We start from the raw sequence: 25,151 nt of genomic DNA, 5'->3' as shown, positions 1-25,151 counted from the left end.
TTGCTTACTTTAACCATGTCAATTCTATTCTAATTAGGATGCTTTGGACAATTGAAGATTTATGACCCCAAATTAAATGTGCCTAATATCACTGATCTTTGTAACCACGGAGTTAAAGACAGCTAGTCACTTACATTTATGAGATATGTGAGGAAATATTTGCAGGGCAGGACATTGTGAAGTTTAAGGACCTTGACTGATCAGTGGAAGTATTTCTACTCATAGTCTCAAGCAAGAATATAAAGAAATAAGTACTCCAAATATGGGAAGTGTGTAAATTGATTGATTTAAAGTTAAGATAACCTCTTGATGACTTTAGCATAGCAATTCTGCTTCTAAGAATTTATCCAAAGAAAATAATCACAAATGTGTGTAAAGATTTATCTATTCATATGTTCACTGAAATAATGAATACTAGCATCTGTATTAAGGAATATGCAATCATTAAAAATGATTATGGAAGAATGTATAAAGGCAGAGGCAAATGTTATCAAAATACGCTAGATGGAAAAAATAGGCATTAAAATTATATGTAAGCTACTTCTGGTGTCAGTCAAGATGGTGAAATCTGACTATAGCCTATCACCCTCACTAATTACAACCAAGAACTTAAAAGAATACAAAAGGCAGCTACCTGAGGACTTTGAAAAGTACCCAGAGCAGGCGGATTGGGAATTAACATAAAAACTTGAATAAGGACCAGTTCATGTATTTTAATTTTCCTTTTTTCCCTAGATTTGACCTGAGAGCAAGCTGAGTATTGGAGCTGTACAGCAAGCACTGATAGCAAAAATTTCAGGAGAAATTCTTTCTAGTCAGAAGACTGGGAAGAAAATTCCTGTGTGCTAGAGACTGGAAAGGAGACCTTCCCCCGCCCCTACTTTTCCTCCTTTCATTTCCCTCTGTTACAAAGCTGCCTTGGCAATAGTACAAGTATTTAAAACCCCAAGGAAAATCCATCTGTAGCCAGAGGAACTGGGAAAAAGAAAGCCCTCTTGTATGAAGGGGTGAGGGGTATTTTTTTTTCTCTTGCTTTACCACTGTAAAGGCAGCCCCAATTGGTAGGACTACATGACAGTATGGGAGGCTAAAATTCTGAAAGAATTCCATCTTTCTGGCCAGAGGAACCAAGAAAAGGAGCATCTGAGAGCTGGAGTATATGGGAGAAGTCATGGAGAAAGAAGAGCTGAAAAAGGAAATTCTCAGCAAACTAGGAATAGAAGAAAATGTACTCACACTGATAAAGAGTATTTGCAAAAAAAAAAAAAAAAAAGAGTATTTGCAACACGATTTATATAGTTCATAATTAATTGCAAAAGACTATTTTCTTCCTGAAAAAGAAATAAGGAAAGGGGATCCACTCTCACAACTTCTGTCCAGTATTGTACTAGAGGTCTTAACCAATGTAATAAAACATGAAAAAGAAATAAAAGCTATGAAGATTGGAAATAAAAAAAGAAAACTAGGGCAGCCCTGGTGGCTCAGCGGTTTAGTGCCACCTGCAGCCCGGGGTGTGATCCTGGAGACCCAGGATAGAGTCCCACATTGGGCTTCCTGTGTGGAGCCTGCTTCTCCCTCTGCCTGTGTCTCTGCCTGCCTCTCTCTCTCTCTCTGAATAAATAAATCTTAAAAGAAAAAAGAAAAAACAAAGAAAACTGTCTCTATTAGCAGATGACATGACTGTTCACATTAAAAAAAAAAGAAATTTCCATGGAATCTATCAAAGCTCTTAGAATGAAGAAGTGAGTTTACCATCTCTATATACTATAAACTAATAAACAAAACAATACTATTTGTTTCAGTTACACATGGCAAGTAAGCACATGGAAAGTTGTGCAACATTATTAGCCATTTCAGAAATGCAAGTTATAATTACAATGAACTATCACTACTCACCAATCAAAAATGACTAAAATGAAGAATAACATGAAATAACTAGCAAGAATGATGAGAAACTGTATGGCTCACGCATTGCTAATAGAAATAAAAAATGGTGTAACAACTCTTGTCCTGGGCAGTTTCTTTTAAAACTAAGTTTGCAACCACCATACAACCCAGCAATTGCCTTCCTGAATATTTATGCCAGGGAAATGAAAACTTATGTTCACACAAAAACCTGTGCATGAATGTTCATAGCGGTTTTATTCATAATGGCTCAAAACTGGAAACAATCTAGATGTCCTTTAATGGGTGACTAGTTAAACTGTGGTACACTCATACCATGAAATACTACTCAGCAATAAAAAAGGAACAAACTATTGACAGATGCAACAATTTGGGTGAATCTCCAGAGAATTAAAAATCCAATTCTAAAAAGTCATATGCATAAAATTTCATTTATATAAGATTCTTGAAATGACAAAATCATAGAGAATAATTAATTTTTTTGAAAAAAAATTATTTATTCATTTGACAGAGAGAGCATGTACACACAAGCAAGGGGAGCTGTAGGCAGAGAGAGAAGGAGAAGCAGACTCCCCACTGAGCAGATGGCCTAATGCAGGACTCCATCCCAGGACCTTGGATCATGACCAGAGCTGAAGGCAGATGCTTAACTGAGCCACCAGGCACCCCCGTATCTTGAACAAAACAACAGCAACAAAAAACAAGGGCCAGACCCATTAAAATAGAAGAAAGACTGACAATGCTATTTACTAATGAGGACACAGAGCAACTGAAACTTTCATGCATTGCTAATGGCAATGCCACATGGCACATCCACTCTGGAAAATAATTTGGTGGTCTCTATCAAGTCAAACATATACTTGCCATATAACCAAACAATTCCACTTCTGGGTACCTACAAAAAAAAAAAAAAAAAAAAAAGGAAAAAAAACTCACATTCATACAAAAACTTATATGTAAATGTTTATGGAAGTTCTTTTCCTAATCACCTCAAACTAGAAAAAAACTCAAATGTGCTTTAACTTATGAATGGATCGATAAAGTGGTACATCAATAACATGGAATACTACTTAGCAATAAAATGGAACAAACTATCAATATATACAACATGGATGAATCTAAAATGCATTTCACTAAATGAAAAGAGCCAGACTCATAGGCTATAGATGGTATGCCTTATATATATTTTCTAGAAAGGTAAAACTATAGGAATAGAAAACAAACCTGTGGTCCTAGGGAAGGATTTGACTATAAGGGCTCAACATAAAAGAATATTTTTATGTGATTATGGTGCTGGCTACATGATTCTATGCATCTGTCAAAAAAAAATCACTGAATTGTACACCAAAAAGTGAATTTTGGTGTATGTTAATTTAAAAAATGAATGTATGCAAACCACGATATGCTGTATTTTTTTGTTTTCTCTGTATACACACACACACACACACACACACACACATATATATGGCTCAAAAGGCAAATACCAAAATACTAATATTGGTATTGCTGAATGACAAATATTTTTCTCTATAATTTAAAAATAACTTTGCAAAGAATGTAATTTTTTGTGAAATCTAACTATATATATGTACATATACATATATAGACATACATCTGCAATCTGATTATATATGTTTCTGTGTGTATGTAAAGCTCTGAAATAAATACCATCTTGGGGTGGCTGGGTAGCTCAGTATCTAGGCATCCAACTCTTGGTTTCAGCTCAGGTCATGATCTTGGGGTCTTGAGTTCGAGCCCTGTGTCAGCCTCGGCACTCAGCAAGGAGTGTGCTTGAGATTCTCTCTCTCTTCACCCTTCCCCAGCTCCTTCTCTCTCTTACTGTCTCTCTCCCAAATAAATAGATAAATCTTTTTAAAACAAAAATAAATAAATAAATACCATCTTGAAGCACTAAAATACTATAATGAACAGAAAATTAAGGATCACTAAAATGTAATATACTTTCTTCCCTATGGCTTTCTGTATTGTACAAATTCTCTATAATTCTATGTATTGTTTTTGATATTAAAATTTTAAATTATAAGAGTCTCAGAGGTCTAAATTTAAGTCAATACAAAGGGGTAAAAAAAAAAAAAAAACAAAGGGGTGAAGGGGTGAGGCCATTGTCTAGCTGATTTTCTAGAATTCCATGCTTCTAAAGCACTGTAATGAATATATTCTATTTTTTCAAGCCTCAAAATGATAGTAATTCTTGCCACTTTGCAAATTCAAGCAGTTTCTCTGGTTATTCCTGATTAGCATATCTTGATCTAGCTTATCAAAGCTACCTTCCATATTTTGCTCCACTCCACAATGGATCTGATCAAGGGGGCCTTTCACATTCAAAGAGCGCTCTGTATTCACTGTATCCTGACACGACTGCCCTGCAGGTAAGAAATGGGCCCTTTAACTGTCTAGCCATAGGCTGCCAGACACAAAAGAAAGCTATGCTGTTATGGAATCTGAAGCAGTAAGATTTTTCCAAAAATGCTTGGGTCACAGGAACATCTGATTCAATATGGAAAATTGTATTATTGTTCACACTTCCACAGAAACATATGACATTTCAGGGGAACACAGCAAAACAAATGAAAACCCTCAAGAGCAGCTACCAATTTTGCTAAATGTTATACCAGACATGGAGGATGGTGGGGATGGGGAAAAAAAGTGACCTCAACTCGTGGTCAGATGACTTTCTGTAATGTCAATAACATTTGCAACTAAGAAAGGGAATGGGTGATTCTATCATCAACTATTTTTCCCCCACTCTGACAAAACCAGGCCCCTATTTTATGTCTAACCCAAAAGAAACAGTTTGAAAGAGAGTGAAGAGGATTCTATGTGAAGTATTATACTCAACAATTCTTCCTCAGGTTAAAAAAAAAACAAAAAATTTCATCCTTAAAGTTTATGTGCACATTTTAGGGTCAAGTTTAATTCTACTGGAAAAAAAAAAAAAAGTGCAGTTTTACCCTCTTTGTATAATATCCAAACAAAACAAACAAACAAAAAAACCCACCTAATTTTGTTCAGAGTACTCAATGAACTACTGGCCTCCACATGGCACTCTGTGGTTTTTGATTGGCAAAACTAAGTACCATAGTTACATAATGATACACAGAATCTCTTCTCAAGATATTTTTTTCCTATTTAAAATTAAACCATGAACTATAGTACATAAGTAAATATAAGACAAACGTAAATGCTTCAGATAGTATACTTATGCAATTAATTCTTTTTAATATTTTTTAAAATGTCAAAAATTCTTAGCATGTCTAAAAGCAAAAAAAAATGTATCCCCCAGGTATACTTGACCAGTTTCTGCTCTTTGAACACCCCAAGGTTTTCAACATCTGAGCCCTTATTTATTCTGCTCCCTCTGTGATTTTCTTAAATTCTTTTGCAATAAGGATTTAGAGAACAAAAATAAATATCTAGATTTTATTATTTTAAGGCTCTACAAAAAGGCCTTCACTCAGTCAAAATATAAGACCATGGTTTTGGCTTTCATAAAATCATGATGTAAGAAACATAAATTTTAAGAATATTTCTATATATTCTGCTAAAAATCAAAGGCATTATCTATTATGCTATCCAATGTCCTTTATATGACAGTCTGAGAGAGAAATAGCCTTGAAAAGTCAGTACCTGGAAAGAACCACTCTATTTTTCCTGATAAATTGCTACACGCTTCCGCTTCCTTTATTCTAATGCTAGGGACGATGCAATCAAATATGTATTCTTTTTTGCCTTGGTTGCCTGAAGATTAGCTAAATTTGCTTTTGAATAGCAATAAATAACCTATCCCGATAGGTTACATAGCCTAATACATATTTGTCTCTTTTATTTTAAAGTTGCAATTTTTTATGACATGTTTTTAATTATGCTACGGTAAAAGTCACCTTATATGTATTTTGAAATATGTTTTAAATTTAATTTTTTTAGATAACAAATGTCCAGTTCATGTTTTTCAAAGAGGTTGATTCCGATTCTATACCATATGCATTGAAATACAATTTTGATTGGTACATTTCAAAAGTCCCTGTTATTTTGAATATTTTAGGAAGAAACTGGGCAAGAACGCTCATTGAATATTTGGAAAGTTTCCATTTATTCAAATATTTACGAAACATCTATTCTACTCCAGCACTACTTTGAGGCCTCAACATACAATTGCCTTTTTCTTTTAATTTGTTTATTCTGGTTTTATTCCGATTCTTCATTTTGACTACCTTTGGAAGCAATCACTGCAAAACTTGGAGAATTATCCTTTAATCATCAAATAAGTGAATGAGTCTGTATCATTTCAAGAAAATTCATTAGATGTGATACTGGCTAAGGAAATAGACATTAGTTTATTTAGATTTTCTTTCCTTCTAGCTTATTTCTAGTTATGAGAGTAGTCTTCCTGGCATGGTCTGTTGTGTAACGATAGATTCCAAAATACTTCACAGTAAAGACCTAGTTTTTCCAATGCTGTTCAGTTTTGATAGACTCTCATACTGCCCATTGTTATGTCTCCTCTGCACCGTTTTGTGGATGCAGGAGGCAAAAACCTGCATTTTGGTTAAAGCTAAAGCTAAAATTAACCAGTTACCTAATATACATAAAGAACTAGCTGAGTCACTGCATAAGTACAACCACATTGAAGTTTTTTTCTGGATCAGAGGGTTTAAAACCAAGTGTACTAGTTTTCTCTTGCTGCTATAACAAATTACCATAAATTCAGTGGCTTAAACAGCACAAATTTATTGTTTTATAGTTCTGGAGGCCAGAAGTCCAAAATGGGTCTCACTGGGCTAAAATAAAGGTGTCAGCAGGACTTGGTTTCTTCTCGAGGCTCTAGAGAAGAATTTATTTCCTGTTCTTTCCGGCTTCTACACAACTCCCACATTCCCTGGCTTCTTGGCCCCTTCCTCCACCTTCTAACCCAGCAGCATTGTGCCACTCAGTGACTTTCTTCCACAGTCACATCTTCTTCCAATCGACTCTTCCCTTCTGCCTCCTTCCATTTTCAGAATCTTTGTGATTACATGGGGCCATATGGATAATCCGAGACAACTGCCCTATTTAAGGTCAGCTGACTAGGGACCTTAATTTCCTTTGCCACATAACCTAACATACTCACCAGTTCTAGTGATTAAGATGTAGACATCTTTGAGGGCTCATCAGTCTGCCTACCACCTCAAGGCAGTGTTCCATTTCTATTTACTAATTTGGATTTTCAAAATACTTTAGTCCTCCTACAGTTTTTCAATGCTAGTTCTTGGGGAGGAACAATGTAAGATTACCAACAGGAATAACTTGTGTTTCGGTCCTTAGCCATGAGCTCTGATTCTATTGGGACGACTCTGATACTCAATGAAAGATAATGGATATAGCCAGAATAGCCACTGCCATCTGCTCCTGGATCCATGTAGCCTGAAACTCCTGACTTACATTCCGGGAAACTGATGCTGTGGAACATGCAATCAGACTGTGGCCTCCAGGATAATGTTCTGATGCAATTCAACTTGGCTAGAAAAAGGGGCTTCTCATTAAACTTTTAGAAGCTAAATCCTCCTCCAAAATTGTTCCAATGAGCTTAGTATCATTAAAGTTGTCCAACACACTAAGTAATAATGTTTATAGTTTGTTTTAAACATGCAAAAAATAAAAGTAGCCTAATTTTTTCATGCCATTACTAAGGGCTGAGCAGGTGACTATTTCAACAACTATACAATCTATAAGCTCTAAAGCCTCTAAATCTCGAATAATTAAAAAAATAACACTTTGAAGGAATGTTTTTATGAATATGTTCCAGACATACTTTCTCACAGGAATCCTTGACTAAAGATAATTATTATATTTCAATCATAAGTCATAAAAAGTAAAAAGTCTGAATAACTGGCTGAAGGCCCTACACAGAATCTAAATATGAAACAAACGGAATCAAATTTGAATTTATGGCCTGAATTCTAGTAGATAAATGTATATTTGTGGTGATTAAATACTTAAAACAGGCACGTCCAGTCATCAAATGCTAAAATATAAACTGTATGGCAGTTTACGTAGAGTCAAATTGGCTCTATTGTGGTATGATGTCACACAAAGGTTATGAGGTATACTGTTTCCTGAAAGCCTTGTTTTTTTAACACATAGTAAGCAATGCCAATGTGAGAAGTAGACATCTCTCACCTTTTTAACTGATACCCGCAATTTCTACCCCTCTCACCTGCTGACCTCCACCCTCACTCCCCCAAAACTATACCTAAAACAAAGGTGCTTCTGAGAACTATTCATAGTTCCCATGACCCCGGTAGGATCTCCAACCATATTTCAGCTCAGCACTGCTTGTTGGCAACACTCAAGCAGGCCAACTTTGAGATCTGATTAAGGATTGGGATAGGTAGTGATCCAAGAGGAATTTTATTTGCATAGCCTCTAAAACAGAATTCCGAAAATCTATGCACATATTTTTAAATAACATCTAAACATTTTTAACATAAAGCACTTGAAAAAGGAACATGATTTCATATGCTCTGATACATATTTATCAGAACCTCAGGGCTGCAGATTTCACCATTCAATCTATGGAAAATGTCTGCTCTATAACATAATTGGCAGAGCCAATCCTCATTGACAAGCCAATCAACCCAATAAGACTTTCTGTCAAAACAAGTCTGACTTTGTTTTTTTCAGTCAAATGTGAAGATAGTCTTGGTGACAATCTGCATTCTGAATGCTAAAAGGAACAGATAAATACAGCACGGAGCCTTGTCATGTGCTCATCCCTTGGATGAATGAGGAAGAAGAAAGGAGAGCTGGCAGGCAGGCACCCATGCTCATAGGCAGATCGGTTTCAAGAAAGAGATGGAAGTTGAGGATCTGAAAACTAAAACCCTTGAAACCCTCTATGCCCTGGGAAGTCTTGAAGCCCAAAGTCATGTGCATAGTTTGGGAACTGCTGAGAAAAAGCACTTAAATTCTTCTCTGAAAGGATCTAACGTGAAACAACTATAAAGCGGTATTTCTAAACAAAAAGTCCTCTGACTGCATTTCTTTGAGGGACCCTAAGCCTTTGGAAATATCTTGAAACACATATTATGTTCTCTTCATCAAAATGGAGAGTCAACAATTATAGATTATAATCTTGATTATGCAGTCTACCTTGTGTATAATCTTGAATGGGCAGTTCTGTCATCCCAGGATTTGCTTCTACCTTTCCTCTAGGCCTTGGAATTCCTTGATTTGTTCTAACCCTCTATCCATATTTGGTCATTGGTGAGTGTGTGTTTCACCCAGTCTAAATTAGTCACCTTTCACCCTCAAGCTCCTAGATTTCACCCCATACCATTATTGGGCCTTATGCTCATATTCTTATGCTCTAGCCTTTTTAGTGCCAGAAGTGGATAAGCTTTTTTTTTTTTTTTTTAAACAAACAAAACAAAACAAACAGAAACAACTGCAACTGCCAAGGCTATCCTATTGTGCCAACAGAGCTGCGTTTGCAAACTATTACACACTTTTAAGTGGAAATATAAGGAGTGTAAAGTCATACTGGTAATGCATTTTGAAAACCTCTCCCCTAATGTTTCTGGGAGAAAAGTTAGAAGTAAATTACTGACAATGGGCAAGAAAAGAGATGCAAAGAAGACAACTTTATTAGGCGCTTTCTCTTCTTTACCAGGACTGTGGTCCTTTCAGAGCAAGGTCCAAGTGATTCGACAATACAATACCCAGTTTCCAACAGTCGCTGCAACTTGATCCCACGGTGAGTGCTCTGGAAAGCACGCTGAGGGCGAATGGGTCTGAGGCCACTCACGATCAAGGTCGTCTGATCCATTTGTTAAGTTGCGATTCTTTCCGTGTCACCTCTTAGCAGCAGGTCTGCGTTCCCCTCCACATAGCCCACCACCTGGCTGCGCCCACCTCCGTTCGCGCCCCAGCTACCTGGTAACCGGTGGTCGGGAGGTGCTGCTGCGGGGGCAGCCAGGCCTTCAGACGCAAGCACTGGGGAAGAGGCGAGGACACGGCTGGAGGCTGGAGGAGGCTGGAGGCTGGAGGCTGGAGGCGCGCGCGCAGGTGCCCGCACCCACCCACCCCTGCACACACGCGGACTCGGTGCGGGGCGGACGGGGGAGGGGAGCGCAAGGCCTTACCAGATCAATGAACGTCAGGAATTTCCAGCTCCCGCCGTAGGTCTGATGCGAGGGCATCTCGATGGCCTTGTAGTTGCACAGGATAGAGCAGTAGGACAGCAGGATCGCCACCCGCAGCACCTGGCACGGGACGAGCGCCATGTTCGCGAGAGGCCTGGCGGCTGGACGGCGGGGCGGGGCGGGGCGGGGCGGGGCGGGGCGGGGCGGCGCAGGCCGCGCGGGGGCGGGCGCCGGGGGATCCCTGGCTCGGCGCGGCGCGGCGCGGCGGGGCGGGGTCTGGGGCGGGCGCGCCCCGCGGGACGGCGACCGCGAGCGCCCGGCGACCTGCGCGGGGGGACGGGGCGGGGCGGCGGCGGCCGGGCGCCGTGACGTCAGCTCTTTCGTCATCTCCGTCATTCTGCTCCTGGTGCGCGGGGCCCCGGGAGGCCGGGCGGGGGCGCCCCCTGGGCGTCAGGTGGGCGGGCTCCGAGGGCGGCGGGGCTCGGGGAGCGCGCGGCGGGTGGCACCTGCGGGCGGGCCGGGGCGGGGCGGGGCGTGCGGGGGCTGCCCGGGCTCCGCCGCACGAGGTCTGCAAACAGCCTGCCCATACGTGGTGCGACACGGCGGCCTGGGAACTTTGGACAGGAGGTTTATAAACAAGGGTCCTAGAGAAAGGGGTGTCAGGCAGGCAACTGTTTCTGCTTCAAGACTGGTTCTGCTTCGAAACATCCCCCTCTGAGTTTGGAAGCAAAACTCGAGTGTGTAACTTAATACTTGTCCTTTGAGGGTTAAACTGGCATTGCTCTTCCCCGCCCCGCCCCCCCCCCCTTTTTTTTTTCCTAACGTACGACACCAGAGCTTCATGGAAGGAAAATAAGTGCCTTCCAGTAAATGCTGTCGCAGCGAAGTTGCCTCAGCCTGTGGGCAGCATTTTTTTTTTATTTTTTAAATATCATGATCACATTTCAGCCAGCCAGATGCAGGGTCAGATTGTGAAAAGACAACATAGGTATTTCCTGTGGATCCATTGAAAACAGGTGTCCTCTCCAAATAGTCTCTGAGTCACTGAATGTGGAGTAGGGGGCAGGGAAAGCGGAGTGTTCGAGATAAAGAGAAAGTAGCAACTCAGGGATGTTTTCCTGAAAATTTCCAATCAAACTCTAAGCCAAAATAGAGAAACCCGTAGGGGTTGGTTGGTTGGTTGGTTTGCTTGTTTGTTTGTTTTGCCTTATAATTATACTAATAGACATTGATGTCAAGGGGCACCTGCGTGGCTTACCTGGTTAAGTGTCTGCCTTTGGCTCAGGTCAGGATCCCAGACTCCTGCCATCCAACCCGGCGTAGGGCTTCCTGCTCCCAGGGAGTCTGCTTCTCTCTCTCCCTCCCCCCACTCCTATTCTCTCTCTCGCTTACTCTGCCTCTCAAAAAAATAAAATCTTAAAAAAAAAAAACGAAATTGATATCACAAAAATCAAGGTAACTCCGAGAACATTCTACTAGCATAAAGTTATTCATTATCAATAATTGTAGTCCATGCAATATGTTGCAATATGCAACACGTCCATGCAAAAATTGGATCTATTTCTTTTTGTCACGTTCTTAAGATTGCAAAGTGAAAAAGTGGATCTACTAAAGATCTTACTAGGTCCTTAATAAAGTTTTACAAGTTAATCTGATAGTCTCAAAGTTTGGTATACCCTTCCTGCCATACATTTTAGAAAACCATTAATAAAATTCTCATTCCCATCGTTAGAAAATATAACATTTTCATAAAGTCATTTAAGATTTTAGTCTATGATCAGTTTCTTTTTAAATAAATAATTATAGCAGTCAAATAACAGTTTGAACCCATTCTAATGGGCTTGATTTTGTTATTCTGCATGTGATAATCATTATTAAATAGCTTTGTGGAGTTATTGTTTTATTTTGTTTTGTTTTGGAGCAGGAGATGGATATCTGTGGGCCAGAGGGAGATGGAGCAATTCTAAGCAAGAAGGCTTCAGCCCCAGGGTGGAGACCAACATGAGTATCCATCTCAATCTTGAGATCATGACCAGAGCAGGAATCAAGAGTCAGACACTTAGCCCACTGAGTCATCCAGGTGCTCCTGGAGGGGTTTTTTTGTTGTTTTCTTTTTTTTTTTTTAATGAAACATCAGCATAAACCGTTACTCAAATATTTTATGGGATGTCAGTCTACAATTTTTGGAACTTCTTCTTGTTCACTGTTAGCATGTCCAGGTTGGGGTTTTTGTTTGTTTGTTTTTTTTTTTTTTTTTTGGCTTTTTATACCATATCTAATAATCTTAGTTATGTTTTACAGGTATTTTTTTGTGTGTGTGAGAAAAATTTACACAGAGATTGTTTTTATAGTGTAAATAATATAATGGGATATTGCTTAAAATTTCACTTAAATTTTCACTCAGTAAAAGTAGCCCCATTTTAGGAACTGTAATACATTATTTACTGATACATATTTCTATGGTAATTCTGTATTGAATTAGAGAATACTGTTTTTCACCCTAGAAAAGAAATACCTGCCTGTCACTTTTTTAGCTTTTTCATTCTACCACACAATTAGTGGTGATAAAGGAGAATACCTTTACCCAGTTGAGGTTCATAGAAATATGTTTCCCACTGAAAGATTTTAAGACCCTATCTTAAATTCTAGTTACCTTAGTGTTGTTTGACTATTGTAATAGCTTTTAACTCTTAGTCTGTAGTGTATAGGCTGGACATACTCTTCCTTAAGAACTTCTAAAAACTGGTATAGATTCTTTCTTTCTTTCTTTCTTTCTTTATTTCTTTCTTTCAGGAAAGGGTGTCTGACATATTGGTGATGATAATCCTTGCTAATCTTGGAAATGACAAGGACCCCTGTGTCTCCCTTATGTTGTATTCCAAGTAGCCAACTTTATATAGCTGTGGTCTTTGCTTAAAATTCAAAAGGAAGAATTATATATATGCATACCCTTATAATAGTCAATGTTTATGCATTTCATTTGGTTCTGTGTTTGCATTAGATAAGCATTTTCTAACAATATCAATATATTTGAGCAAATCCTTTTCCTTCCATATTTGTCTGCACCACAAGGGTAAAAGTTGGGATGTATTTCTTGGACATGAGGAAAATACCCTTGGTGCTATAGAAAAGATCCCTTTGGGTTGCTTATTTTTTCCTTTTTACAAAAGCAGCTTATGTGTGATATTAAAAAAGGAAGATTAAAAAATTGCTCCTGCTCTCATCAACCAGAGAAAACACTACAAACATACAGCACAGACCAGTCTGTTTACAATACATACATAGCTACTTGTGACATACTATGTAACAATTTGCATCAAGCAACTTGTATTTAATAAGAATATTCTCTTGCTATTTAAAACTCTATAAAATCGGGGATCCCTGGGTGGCTCAGTGGTTTAGTGCCTCCCTTTGGCCCAGGGCGTGATCCTGGAATCCCGGGATCGAGTCCCGCATCAGGCTCCCGGCATGGAGCCTGCTTCTCCCTCTACCTCTCTCTCTCTATGTCTATCATGAATAAATAAATAAAATCTTTAAAAATAAATAAATAATAAATAAATAAATAAATAAATAATAAAACTCTATAAAATCATGCTTAACAATTGCATAGCATGACCTAATATGAATATCATATTTTTCTTAAACTTTTCTCTTTTTGACATTTAGATTGTTTCCAGGTTTTCTTTTGTCACTATAAATTCAGTGTAATGACAGCATTTTGAATTGAGAAAGTCACTTTTTAACCATTATTTATAGCTAAAACCCATTTAAGAAACCACTCTTTTATCATCTAATGTGTGTGTTTCTTTATAAATGTTTATATGAACTGAGGTGCCAAGGAGAGCTGTTTTGCCCTAGAAGGCAGTTGGGAAAGATTAAGATCTAAATAAAAGGGGTTCCTAGGTGGCTCAGTCAATTGAGCATCTACCTTTGGCTCAGGTCATGTTCCCAGGGTTCAGGGATCAAGGCCCACCCACATCAGGCCACCTGCTCAGTGGGGAGCCTGCTTCTCCCTCTCCCTCTGCCTGTTTCTCCCCCTGCTTGTGTTCTCTCTCTTGACTGTCAAATAAACTTTAAAAAATCTAAGTAAAAGAAGTAGGTAAAAAATCATACTTTTTTCCAACAATTGATGCTAATTAGAGATTTTTAAAAATTACCTTAGATATGAAACTCAGTACCATTGCATTTCATTAGTCAGATTTTTTTGCTATTAAGTGGGAAGAGTAGTTATTTACAAGCTAAATGAGCAGCAGCCATTACAGTTGTGCTGATATTGCTGGTCACAGCAGTTTTCACAGATTTAAAAATGGACTGTGTTTGCTATAGAGAACTCTACTAAATTATGAGATTGGTAAAAACCAAGGATTCTATGGAAAGCCACTGAAAAGCTATAGAAAAGATAGTGTTGAGATTATGCACAAATCACCAGATAGATCACATATAGATCTGCAACATTCTCCTTACTCCCTGAAGTCTGTCAGTGCATTTGTCAATGATACTCATCTTGCTTGGGACATATCTTTGTGTGCATGTATCCAGATCCAGCACATCCAGCAGGACTTGGCATAAATCTATTTTAACTTTCCCTCTTCAGGGGCACCTGGGTGGCTCAGTTGGTTGACTGTCAGACTTTATTTATTTATTTATTTATTTATTTATTTATTTATTTATTTATTTATTTATTTTAAATGATAGTCTTCTTTTTTTTTTTTAATTTTTATTTATTTATGATAGTAACAGAGAGAGAGAGGCAGAGACACAGGCAGAGGGAGATGCAGGCTCCATGCACCGGGAGCCCGACGTGGGATTCGATCCCGGGTCTCCAGGATCGCACCCGGGGCCAAAGGCAGGCGCCAAACCGCTGCGCCACCCAGGGTTCCCAGACTGTCAGACTTTAGATTTTGACTCAGGTCATGATCTTAGGGTTGTGGGATTGAGTTCCACGTCGGGCTCTTTGCTTGTTGGAGAGTCTGCTTGAGATTGTCTCTCTCCCTCTGCCCTTCCCCCCTGCTCCCATGTGCATGCTTGCTCTCTCTCTCTCTCTCTCTCTCTCTCAAATAAAATCCCTCTTCAGGAAATATGTGGTCTTCCTGCTCTGAACGATCTACTTGGATGACTTACTGGTGATTCAAAATCTACATGTACTTATTGTACTTATTATTTCCTTCTCTAGACACTCTGCAGCATTCCTATTCTCTGGTTACAGCACCAACATGTTATATTAGAAACGTCAGGATGGAGCCAGATGGCCTAGAGGTGCCAGTTTCTTAATACTAAAGTATCTCTGGAAATATGGCAAGCTGTAGGTAACTCATTCACCAGAATTCTCAGGGAGGGGATGGAGCATTGTTAGAAGAAACATTTTCAGAAACAACTTAGGTGATAGGATGACAGATAAGAGAGATCTACAGGATCTAGAGTAACAACAAATCATTGCTAAAATTATTCTCCCCAGTGATGTCAGGGTAATTACATACTTTTGGTTTGCTGGATGAACTATGTATAAGAGTTTGGGACTAGAACTCAATTGCTCTGGGTCGTAGAGGTGAGAGGGGCTTTCTTCCCCATAGCCTTCAGCCTCTATTCTAAACAAATATTAAGCAGACGTTTAAAGATATCTCAGCTGTCTTAAGCTCAAATCTTTCAGAGGGCAGGCATGTAACATAATTAAATAAAGCTAATTGTAAGTTACAGTGCATAATTTGGTCTATTAAAAACCAGAATAAATGCCTGTGTAAATGCATTGCAATTAAAATTTTGCAAGTTTGTGTACCAACACACATACACACACACACACACACACACACACACACACATCTGTATGCTTGTGTCAGCTGTAGGTAGGGACTTTTTAATTATCATTTTGAAAGAGTTCCATGTTAACATCTTATCCAGGGTGTCCAAAATAACTGTCACTCACTCCTCCTCATCACCTATAAAAGTTAAGGCTACTTTGGCTGTAATTGACAACTCTATTCCTTGAAGCAGGATGAAGGAAAATATGAAGATGAGTGAAAAGAGCATATGTACACTGTCCCTTAAGGAAGATTTATAGAAGATGCCACATGATTCCACCTTCACCTCATTAGCCAGCACTCTTCCACATGGCCACAGCTAGTAAAAGCGGCCTCCATTCTGGGTGGTCATGTACCCAGCCCCAAATCAGGGTTCCATTAGTGTGGAAAAGGGATGTTATGGGTTGAATTTCCCCCCCAAAGAATGTATGTTGAAGTTCATATCCCTACTACCTCAGAAAGTGGTCTTATTTGGAGATAGGGTCATTGCAGATGCAATTAGTTAAGATGGTATCATACTGGCAGATGGTAGATCTTTAAGCCAATACAACTGGAGTCCTTATAAAAAGACAGAGTCACTCAGGCTGAATGCCATGTCAAGATGGAGGCAGAGACTAGAGTCATGACAAGCCAAGGAATGCCAAGGAGTGCAAACTGTCCCCAGAAGCTAGGCAAAGGTTGGAACAGATTTACCTTCATGGGCCTTAGTAGGGACCAACCCTGCTGATATCTTGATTTCTAGGCTCCAGAATTATGAGACAACAAATTTCTGCTGTTTAAGTCCTCCAGTGTGTGGTACTTTGTTAATAGCATCTCTAGGAATTAAAAAAAAAAAGAGGCGGGGGGGATCCCTGGGTGGCTCAGCAGTTTAGCGCCTGCCTTCGGCCCCGGGTGTGATCCTGGAGTCCTGGATCAAGTCCCACATCAGGCTCCCTGCATGGAGCCTGCTTGTCTCTCTGCCTGTGTCTCTGCCTCTCTCTCTCTCTCTCTCTCTCATGAATAAATAAATAATAATAAATAAATAAATAAATAAATAAATAAATAAATAAATAAATAATAAGATCTTTAAAAAAATAGCATCTCTAGGAATCTAATACAGGAAAGAAAACAAACATTGGGAGACCACTACCAGTTTCTACCACAACATCCAACTGATAGTTAAATTCTAATAATATTTTTTCTCTGCAACATTCGTCATATCTGAGCCTTAATTTCTACTTATACCACTATTACCTTCTGAAATAAACTCTGTTACTTTTGCCTCTATCCTTGGATCTCCACACCACTGCCTGCCACTAGAATTATCCTCCTGAAACTGTAGGTCAGATTAAATCACTCCTCTCATCAAAAATAGTGATTTCCCATGGCCTTCAGGAAATCCCACTTTCTTATAATGGTGCTCAATGTCTTCCATAGTTTATCTGAGATATTGGCCCTGACATCCATAACCTTAACTCAGTGTTTCAACTAACATGAGTATACCTTTTAAAATATTTTGTATTGGGGATCCCTGGGTGGCTCAGCGGTTTAGTATCTGCCTTCAGCCCAGGGCATGATCCTGGAGTCCCGGGATCGAGTCCCACGTCAGGCTCCCTGCGAGGAGCCTGCCTCTCCCTCTCCCTCTGCCTGTGCCTCTGCCTCTCTGTGTGTCTCATGAATAAATAAATAAAATCTTTAAAAATAAATAAAATAAAATATTATGTATCCCATTATCATCGGAATACTTATTTTCCCCCAAAACACAACATTTATTTTTACTCTTCTATGCTCCTTGGGTACAACTAATTCATATCACTTTCTTCATCTGTTGAAAGTCTATTCATCTCTTAAGGCTCAGCTCTGACAGAACTCTTCCAATAATGCAAAGACGTGCCATTTGAAATGCCCTTTCACATTATACTAAATGGCAATTGTAGCATGTTTTGATGGGGCACCTCAGGAGCATCACTGGGACAACATCATCACCCTCCTGGCAGGGGATTGCCCTAAGATGCCCTTCACATGGAAGTGGCCAATTCACTGGGGATGCAGCTGTCACAGAACATTCTTTCTCTTGTGTAAGATGGAAAGCATATTTCTCAATAGTTTGAGATTCCATGAAGCAGCTAATTAAACTATTCCTTGGGTCCCAGACTCTTTGTCCATAAAAGGCAAGACTTTGGGAGAACTATGAGCCTCTGCAGTCAGGCAGTATTACAGAAATGTGGAATGCAGGGATGGTGGGATGGGTAGCTACTTTTTACCATATAAAGCAACCTTTTCCAAGAATTAAGGGCAGCTAAAATGTCTGCAGTCCATTTATTGGCCCTCTGTGTTAGTTATCCTCAGAGCTGGTTAAAAGTCCAGTTTAGAAGCTAGCATAATAAACATCCAGTACAAAAGAAGAGTTTGACAAAATTAAACCAAACACCATCATTTTGTTTTCAGAAAACAGATTTGCCATGAGAGATGGTAGCATCAAGCCATCCAGCCAAGTGCCAGAAGCCAGATTAAATTATCTGTGAAGTTGGCCAACTAAGAGCAGAGAGAACTCCCGCCTCCCTCAACCCGCAGGAAAACCTTGGGAGCCAAGCAGGCCTGCTGGAGCCAAGGCTAGTTCTGACACCTCACCCCCGGAGCTGGGCATCCACTTTCCATTCTTCGCAAAAATTCATGTGTCAAAATTAGCAGGTGAATTGTTCACATCACTGACACCTGGAGTCTGAACACAGAAGAAGATAAGACACCTGTAAGGATCTTTGAAAGGTTATCTGTGAAGACAATGATCTGTTTAGGCCATGCCATGATTCTGAGTAAAGATGGAAATTGCTGGAAGGACTTCTAAGGAATATTTTGCTAACACCGCTTTTCCCTAGTCTTATTTTTCCTGTTTCACAGTGATATGATGATAAGAACTTTAGTAGCCATTTTCTCAGTATGAGGAAAATAACCAGAGATATTGGCCCTGACATCCATAACCTGCTGAGCCAATGCCAATAGCAGCCTGCCTCCTTGCAGACTTCTTACGATATGGGAAAAATAACCCCCTATTTGCTTAAAGTCATGTATTAGGGTGTTTCATTACATGCAGCTAAATGATGGTACAGATAGGTAATTGGGGTTATTTCTTGGCATGCTTTAAAAAGTGCTGAATCAGAGGATAGTAGGATAGTACTAAGACCAGAATTTAAATTTATGTATTTTATTAATTTAATAAACACTCAGGTAATACTTACTGTAGGTCAGGCTTTAATATAAACACTTTACAAATATTAACTCATTGTCTCCTCACTAAGGATGGTTACTATTATTATCCCCATTTTAATTAAGAGCAAATGGAGGCATAGAGAAAATTAAGTAAACTGCCCAAGATCATACAGCCAGTAAATGTCAAAGCCAGGATAGAAAACCAAGTTTTGAGGTTCTTAATCACTATATCATGCCACCTGATGATGCCAGTCAGTGCATATCCCATCCCAGGTTCTAATTCCCCTTCTGCTACTGATAAGCCATGTAATTAGGGTTGTGTTTCCTCAGAGTCTACAGTTTTGACACCCCACCTTCCCCCAACTGCCTGTTGCCCCCACACTGATATCGGACAGAAACATATTGGGCAGAAACAACATCTGTATTTCAGCATCTTTTTCGATGCCATTATCTGATTCATAAGGATGGGAAAATTTGAGATAAGACTCCCACAGGCCCACAAACCACTTTTAATAACCTTCACGAAACTTCCATTACTGACAATCTTTGTTATCATTTGACCATATCGTTTAATTTCATAGCACCAAAGTCATCTGAAGTTATCTTTGACACACTTGAGCTCTATCTTCTTTAAATGAACGCTTCATCAATACCTATTTATGCCTCATTTCTCCATTATTCCTTTCACAAAAACTACATCTGATTCCGGATTTATCCAATAACTATATTCAGTGTAATTTATTTTCAAGAATTGTGTAGTGATGTTCCTTTAAGTTTTACCTAAATTGATGGATTATTTTCTTTCAAAATAGCCTGTTCTTCCACCTTAATATTTATTGGAGGCCTGACATCTTTATATTGACAGTGGCGGAATGACTCTTCTATTTGGAGGAAACCTTAAAGATCAACTGTTCTAGGTCCTTTGTTTTATAGATGATGAAACAGGCTCTGAAATTTAAATGATTTGCCTAAAGTTACTGGCAGAGCCAGATCTAAAACTTTCCTTAGGGCAACTTTTTCTTTCCTTTTTATTTTATTTACATTAATAGATTTAATTTTTAAAAAAAGTTTTAGGTATACAGAAAATTTGAGCAGAAAGTCTCCATATACTCCCTCTCTCTCTGCCACACACAGGTTCCCCTACCATTAATATCTTGCATTAGTGCGGTACATTCATTAAAATTGATGATTATTACTGATTAAAGTGTGTATTTACATCAGGGAAAACTAGAGGTGAGTATCTCTCATGAATACAGATGTAAAAATCTTCAACAAATTATTAACAAATCAAATTTAATAATGTATAAAAAATTATACAGCATGACCATGTGGGATTTGTGCTAGGCATGCAAGTTTTGTTCAACATTCAAAAATCAATTAATGTAATCCATCACATCAACAGGCTAAAGATATAAATCATATAATCAAATCAATAGACTCAAGGAAAAAAAGCATATGACAAAATCCAATGCTCATTCATGCTAAAGAATCTTTGCAAACTATAAACATAGGGAAACTTCCTGAACTTATTAAAGAACATTTTTTAAGACCCTTCAGTTAGCATTAACACAAATGGTAAGAAATCCATTCTCCTTCAGATCAAGAGCAAGACAAGGATGTTCTCTCTTATCATCCCTACTCAACATTGAACTGAAAGTCCTTATTAATCAGTCCTTATATAATACATATAAATGGGAAAATGAAATAAAAGTATATAGATCAGGAAGGAAGAAATAAAGCTTTCTTTGTTCAGATGATATGATCAGGAAGGAAGAAATAAAGCTTTCTTTGTTCAGATGATATGAATTGCTTATCTAGAAAATCTCACAGTATAAATCAAAAAACTCTTGGAACTAATAAATGATTATAACAAGTTTTTCAAAATGCAAGGTTAATATGCAAAAGCTTATTCTTTTTCTATATAACAGCAACAAAGGTTGGAATTTGAAAGTAAAAAATAAGACACTATTTACATTAGTACCAAAAATGAAATACTTAGGTGTGGATCTAACAAAATACATACAAGATTGATATGAGGAAATTTGCAAAATTCTGATGAAAGAAATAAAAGAATATCTAAATAAATGGATATTCCATGCTTACATATAGGAAGACTCAATACTGTTAAGATGTCAATTCTTTCCAACATCATATGTCTATTCAATGCAATTCCAATCAAATATCAGCAAGGTATTTTGTAAAGCTATTTCAAAAGTTTATGGACCTAGAATAGCCAACATAAACAAAGTTGGAGGACTGATACTACCTGACTTCAAGACTTATTATAAAGCTACAGTCATCAAGACAGTATGGTGTTAGAGAAAGAATAGACAGATCAATGGAGCAGAATAAACCTACACAAATACAGTCAACTGGTCTTTGATAAAGGAGCAAAGGCAATTCAGTGGAGAAAGGAGTCTTTTCTAGTTTTGCTGGAAAAACTTGATGTCCCCATAGAAAAAGAAATGAACCTAGACACAGACCTTACACCTTCCACAAAAAATTAACTCAAAATGGAACATATTCCTAAGTGTAAAATGCAAGACTATAAAACTTACCACTAATCACAAATAAAGTTTATCACAAAATATAAAGCATACTAAATGCTATAGCTTTCCCTTATCATCCCAAATCCCTACAGTCCCCTAAAAATACAAAATTAAAGAAAAAAATCTAGAACCTTCCTGGAAGATTTTAAAAGGTGTCTCTCTGGATCAGAAGCTATAATGAATAAGTGAAAGATGAAAAACAAAGTCAAGTGAAGAAGAGGAATATGGTCAAAATGCATAGGGAAAAGTTTTTTAAAAAGAGTTCTTCATACCCTGTGTAGGTGCGGTAGTCAGAAAGGCATCAACAGTAATGGATAGCCCCTAGCCCCACAGGGCAGGCAGTGACCTTCAGGAGGAAGCAGTGTCCAGGCTGTATGGACCAGTGTGCTCTAGATATGGAACTGCCATTCCAGGTGCTACTAGTACTCAGAAGAGGATGTTAACCCTTAAATGCATTTATTAAGAAAGCAAGATTTAAGATAAACTTTCAACCTAGTAGCAAAGAAAAAAAAAGAAAGAGAAAAACCAAATAGAATAGTTTGAAAAGTTTAAAAAGACCAATGAAATGACGTAAACTCTGGCAAAATTTGCTAATATTTAGTTTGAATTTCTGTTTCCAAGTACATAAATGAGCTTGGCCTCACTTTGCATTTTCAGTCCTGTGATTGCATTTAGTGCTAAGATTATAGGATGAACTGGGTAGTTTTCCCTCTTTTCTAATTTTGTTTTTATATATTTGGTAAAATACAAAGATTATCTATTTCTTGATGGCTTGCTAAAAACTTGCAAAACTACGTATGTATAGAGCCTCTTGTGCCATGCGTGGTCAAAGACTATTCTGAATAGAAGTTTAATTTTCTTAATTGTTAAATTTTGTATTTCTATTTGGGTCAATTTCATGAAGTGCATTTTAAGTAAACTTGTCCATTTCACCTAATTTCTCAAAATCATTAGTATAAAGTTATTGATATATTAGCTCATGATTTATTAATTCCCTATCAAATCTGTATTATGTATCATTTCTAATATCATTGTGACTTCTTTTTCTTCTTGATAAGTCCTACTGGAAAGTTTGTCTTGCTTATTAGTATTTTCAAAATCTAATGTTTTTATTTATTTTTTTTCTTTACACTTATTATTTCCTAGTTTTACAATCTTTAGGTGTAATGTTTTCTTTTGTAACTGAGTTGAACACTTACCTAATTTGTTTCCAATAATTTGTTTTTTAAATAAATTTCTCCTTACCTTAAGCTATATCATTCATGATTTGGTATGTAGATTTCTAATTTCAGTGCATGGGGGGGGATGCCATGATTTCTGTTATGATGATTCTTATAATTTGAAGATATTTCCTTGGTGACATCTGAATATTGGTAAATGTTCAATGTATGATTGGGAAGAATTTATACTTCTTGTCTCCCTTTCATAGATCAAATATGTTATATCTTTGAATGATTTAAATATATTAATATTCAAGTCCTTTTCCAATGAGTCTAATATTTTTACTTTGTCAGGAATTAACTTTTCCATTTGTTGGGTCTATGATTTATCTTCCATGATAATTAGGTATTTCACTTGCTCTTGGGCCATATTATTGAGCAGTTTTGTGTTGCTTTTGGCCTGGTTTTATGGATCCAATAATTTTGAAGGAATTTCTACATAGTTTTATTATCCTGGCTCTCTGAAGCCATGTGAATGTATTTTGTCCTAGGCTTCAGGTAGGTAGCTTGATTTATTCTAAAAATCCAGCTGAAGAGTGGAGAATTTCCAGTCCATATTCACAGAAGTGTCAGGGATGTCCTGTTCTCTGCTTATGCAAGAAATCCAGTGCCAGCAACCTTGATTCTGATCCATCAAGAGCTTAAAATCCCCAACCCTGGAGAAGGCCCCAGAGGATGTTATGGATCCCCAGAAAATATAGCTACTATAGAAAACAAGCTCACATATAATAAGTATAGTATGGTACTAGCCACTAGTGATAGAATACAAATGAATAGAACAGAAGTTGAAAGAATATACAACATCCAATAACTAAAGAATTTTTTTTTCATGTAAGAGAAGGATTCTATACAGATATATTAGATAATGCTTAGTAATTGCTTTTTCCAATGTTCAAATAAACATTAAAAAAATCAAATGAGTGTCTGTCAGTGTGAGTAGTTCTATTTATTCTGTTACTTATATACATTGTCACATGTATGTGACAAAAATGGATTAAGTTTTCCATTTGATTTTATTTCCAGATATCCCCTCCCTTTATTTTTGACTGTTTTTAAATTTGTATGTTTTATTTTTATTGTTTGAGTGCTCACATCTGAAACAAATATTATAGTTTATTGATAGAAACAGTGAGCTATTATTTCAAAAACTGTAAAAACAAAACAAAATGGACAAACCAACTAACCAATCTCTGGTAAATCTAGCCAAAATAAGCCCAAGAAAACACAAACATAATATTAGCAAAGAAAAGGGATGTAAAACGAAAATAATAATTTTAAAATAAAGTTTATTTCCTGCAAATAAAAGCTTCAAAAAGATGTTTTTGTTGGAAAATACAAACAACTGGATTTGGCTGAATAAAATCTAGTAAGTCTAAATTGATTAATATTCATTGAAAAGCTAAAAATTTATCAAACATCCAGTAAAATGGCTCTGGGCCCTGTTAGTTTTCTCAAAAAAACAAAATTATCAACTAATTAAAGTTAAAATCTATATTATTTAACTGCTGCAAATCTCTTAAAAGCATCCTTTGATACAATAAACTTGATAAATTTATCACATGATAATGGGCCAATCTCTCTGATAACACAAATTCAAATGATCTATGAAATATCAAATCTGCAGTACATTAAAAGAGTAATATACTTGACCAAATTTATTCAGGAACACAAAAATTATTCAATATTAGAAATATGAAAATTTAATTTTAGTAGATAATGAAAAGGCATTGTCTAAATTTCAAAATTATTTCTGATTAAAATTCTTAGTGTGCTGTGAAAGAAGCATACTTTCTTAATTTGGCAAGGAATATTTTTTAGAAATCTTAGCAAATACAATGTTTAGTAATGAAATATCAAAAGTAATAACACTAAAGTCATTAGTTAAATTTTTTTTTCTGTTACTACTACTATCAGTCAACAATGTTTGGAGTTTCTGACCATTGAAAAATGTAAGAAAAAGAAATAAAGTATTTATATTGGGGAAAATGTACAATCACTTTACCAAAAATTATGTAACTTCCTTGGAGCCAAACCAAGAAAATTATTTGACATATTAATAGCAATGGAAAATAGGCATAGGAAAACAATCAATTCAAGAATAACACACCAAAAATCAATAACACGTCAGAAAATGAAATGCTAGAGATGACTTATTAACAACACTAATAAACATAAGTAGAAATAAATCTAACAAAAAATTCCATGAGCTCTTTAATAAAATATAACTGAAATACAAAAGAAACATCATATCGGGGAGACAGTATGAATGACAAATTATAATAAAGTTATGACCACTACAACTGAAAAATAAATATAGCATCTTCAGAACATTGAACATTAATTTTAAATTTCATT

The 25,151-nt window shown here is 37.2% G+C and overlaps 1 protein-coding gene and 1 long non-coding RNA gene across 15 annotated transcripts in view; one reads left to right on the top strand and one right to left on the bottom strand.

Annotated features, from left to right (window-relative positions):
- The window catches only part of AIG1 (androgen induced 1), a 240,667-nt gene extending 230,440 nt beyond the window's left edge, over positions 1-10,227 (bottom strand). For 13 of the 14 annotated variants that reach the window (XR_005353601.1, XR_005353600.1, XM_038526210.1 and 10 more), the window contains exon 1: positions 10,047-10,227. Coding sequence is in view for 12 of the 14 variants with exons in the window: in XM_038526210.1 (XP_038382138.1) it covers positions 10,047-10,187 (141 nt within the window). In the remaining 2 variants the exon portion in view is untranslated. Of the gene's footprint in view, positions 1-9,525; positions 9,898-10,046 lie in introns of those variants that run through there. The other variant, XM_038526219.1, reaches the window with a different exon arrangement.
- A 122-nt stretch (positions 10,228-10,349) lies between these two features.
- On the top strand, positions 10,350-23,058 carry LOC119875958. The gene is made up of 2 exons (XR_005353602.1): positions 10,350-10,452; positions 18,269-23,058. It is a non-coding gene; the product is annotated as an uncharacterized LOC119875958 (long non-coding RNA).
- The last annotated feature ends 2,093 nt before the right edge of the window (positions 23,059-25,151 follow it).

The sequence above is a fragment of the Canis lupus genome, chromosome 1, assembly GCF_011100685.1.
Source record: "Canis lupus familiaris isolate Mischka breed German Shepherd chromosome 1, alternate assembly UU_Cfam_GSD_1.0, whole genome shotgun sequence".
NCBI lineage: Eukaryota > Metazoa > Chordata > Mammalia > Carnivora > Canidae > Canis > Canis lupus.
This window is presented reverse-complemented; position numbering and strand designations above follow the sequence as displayed.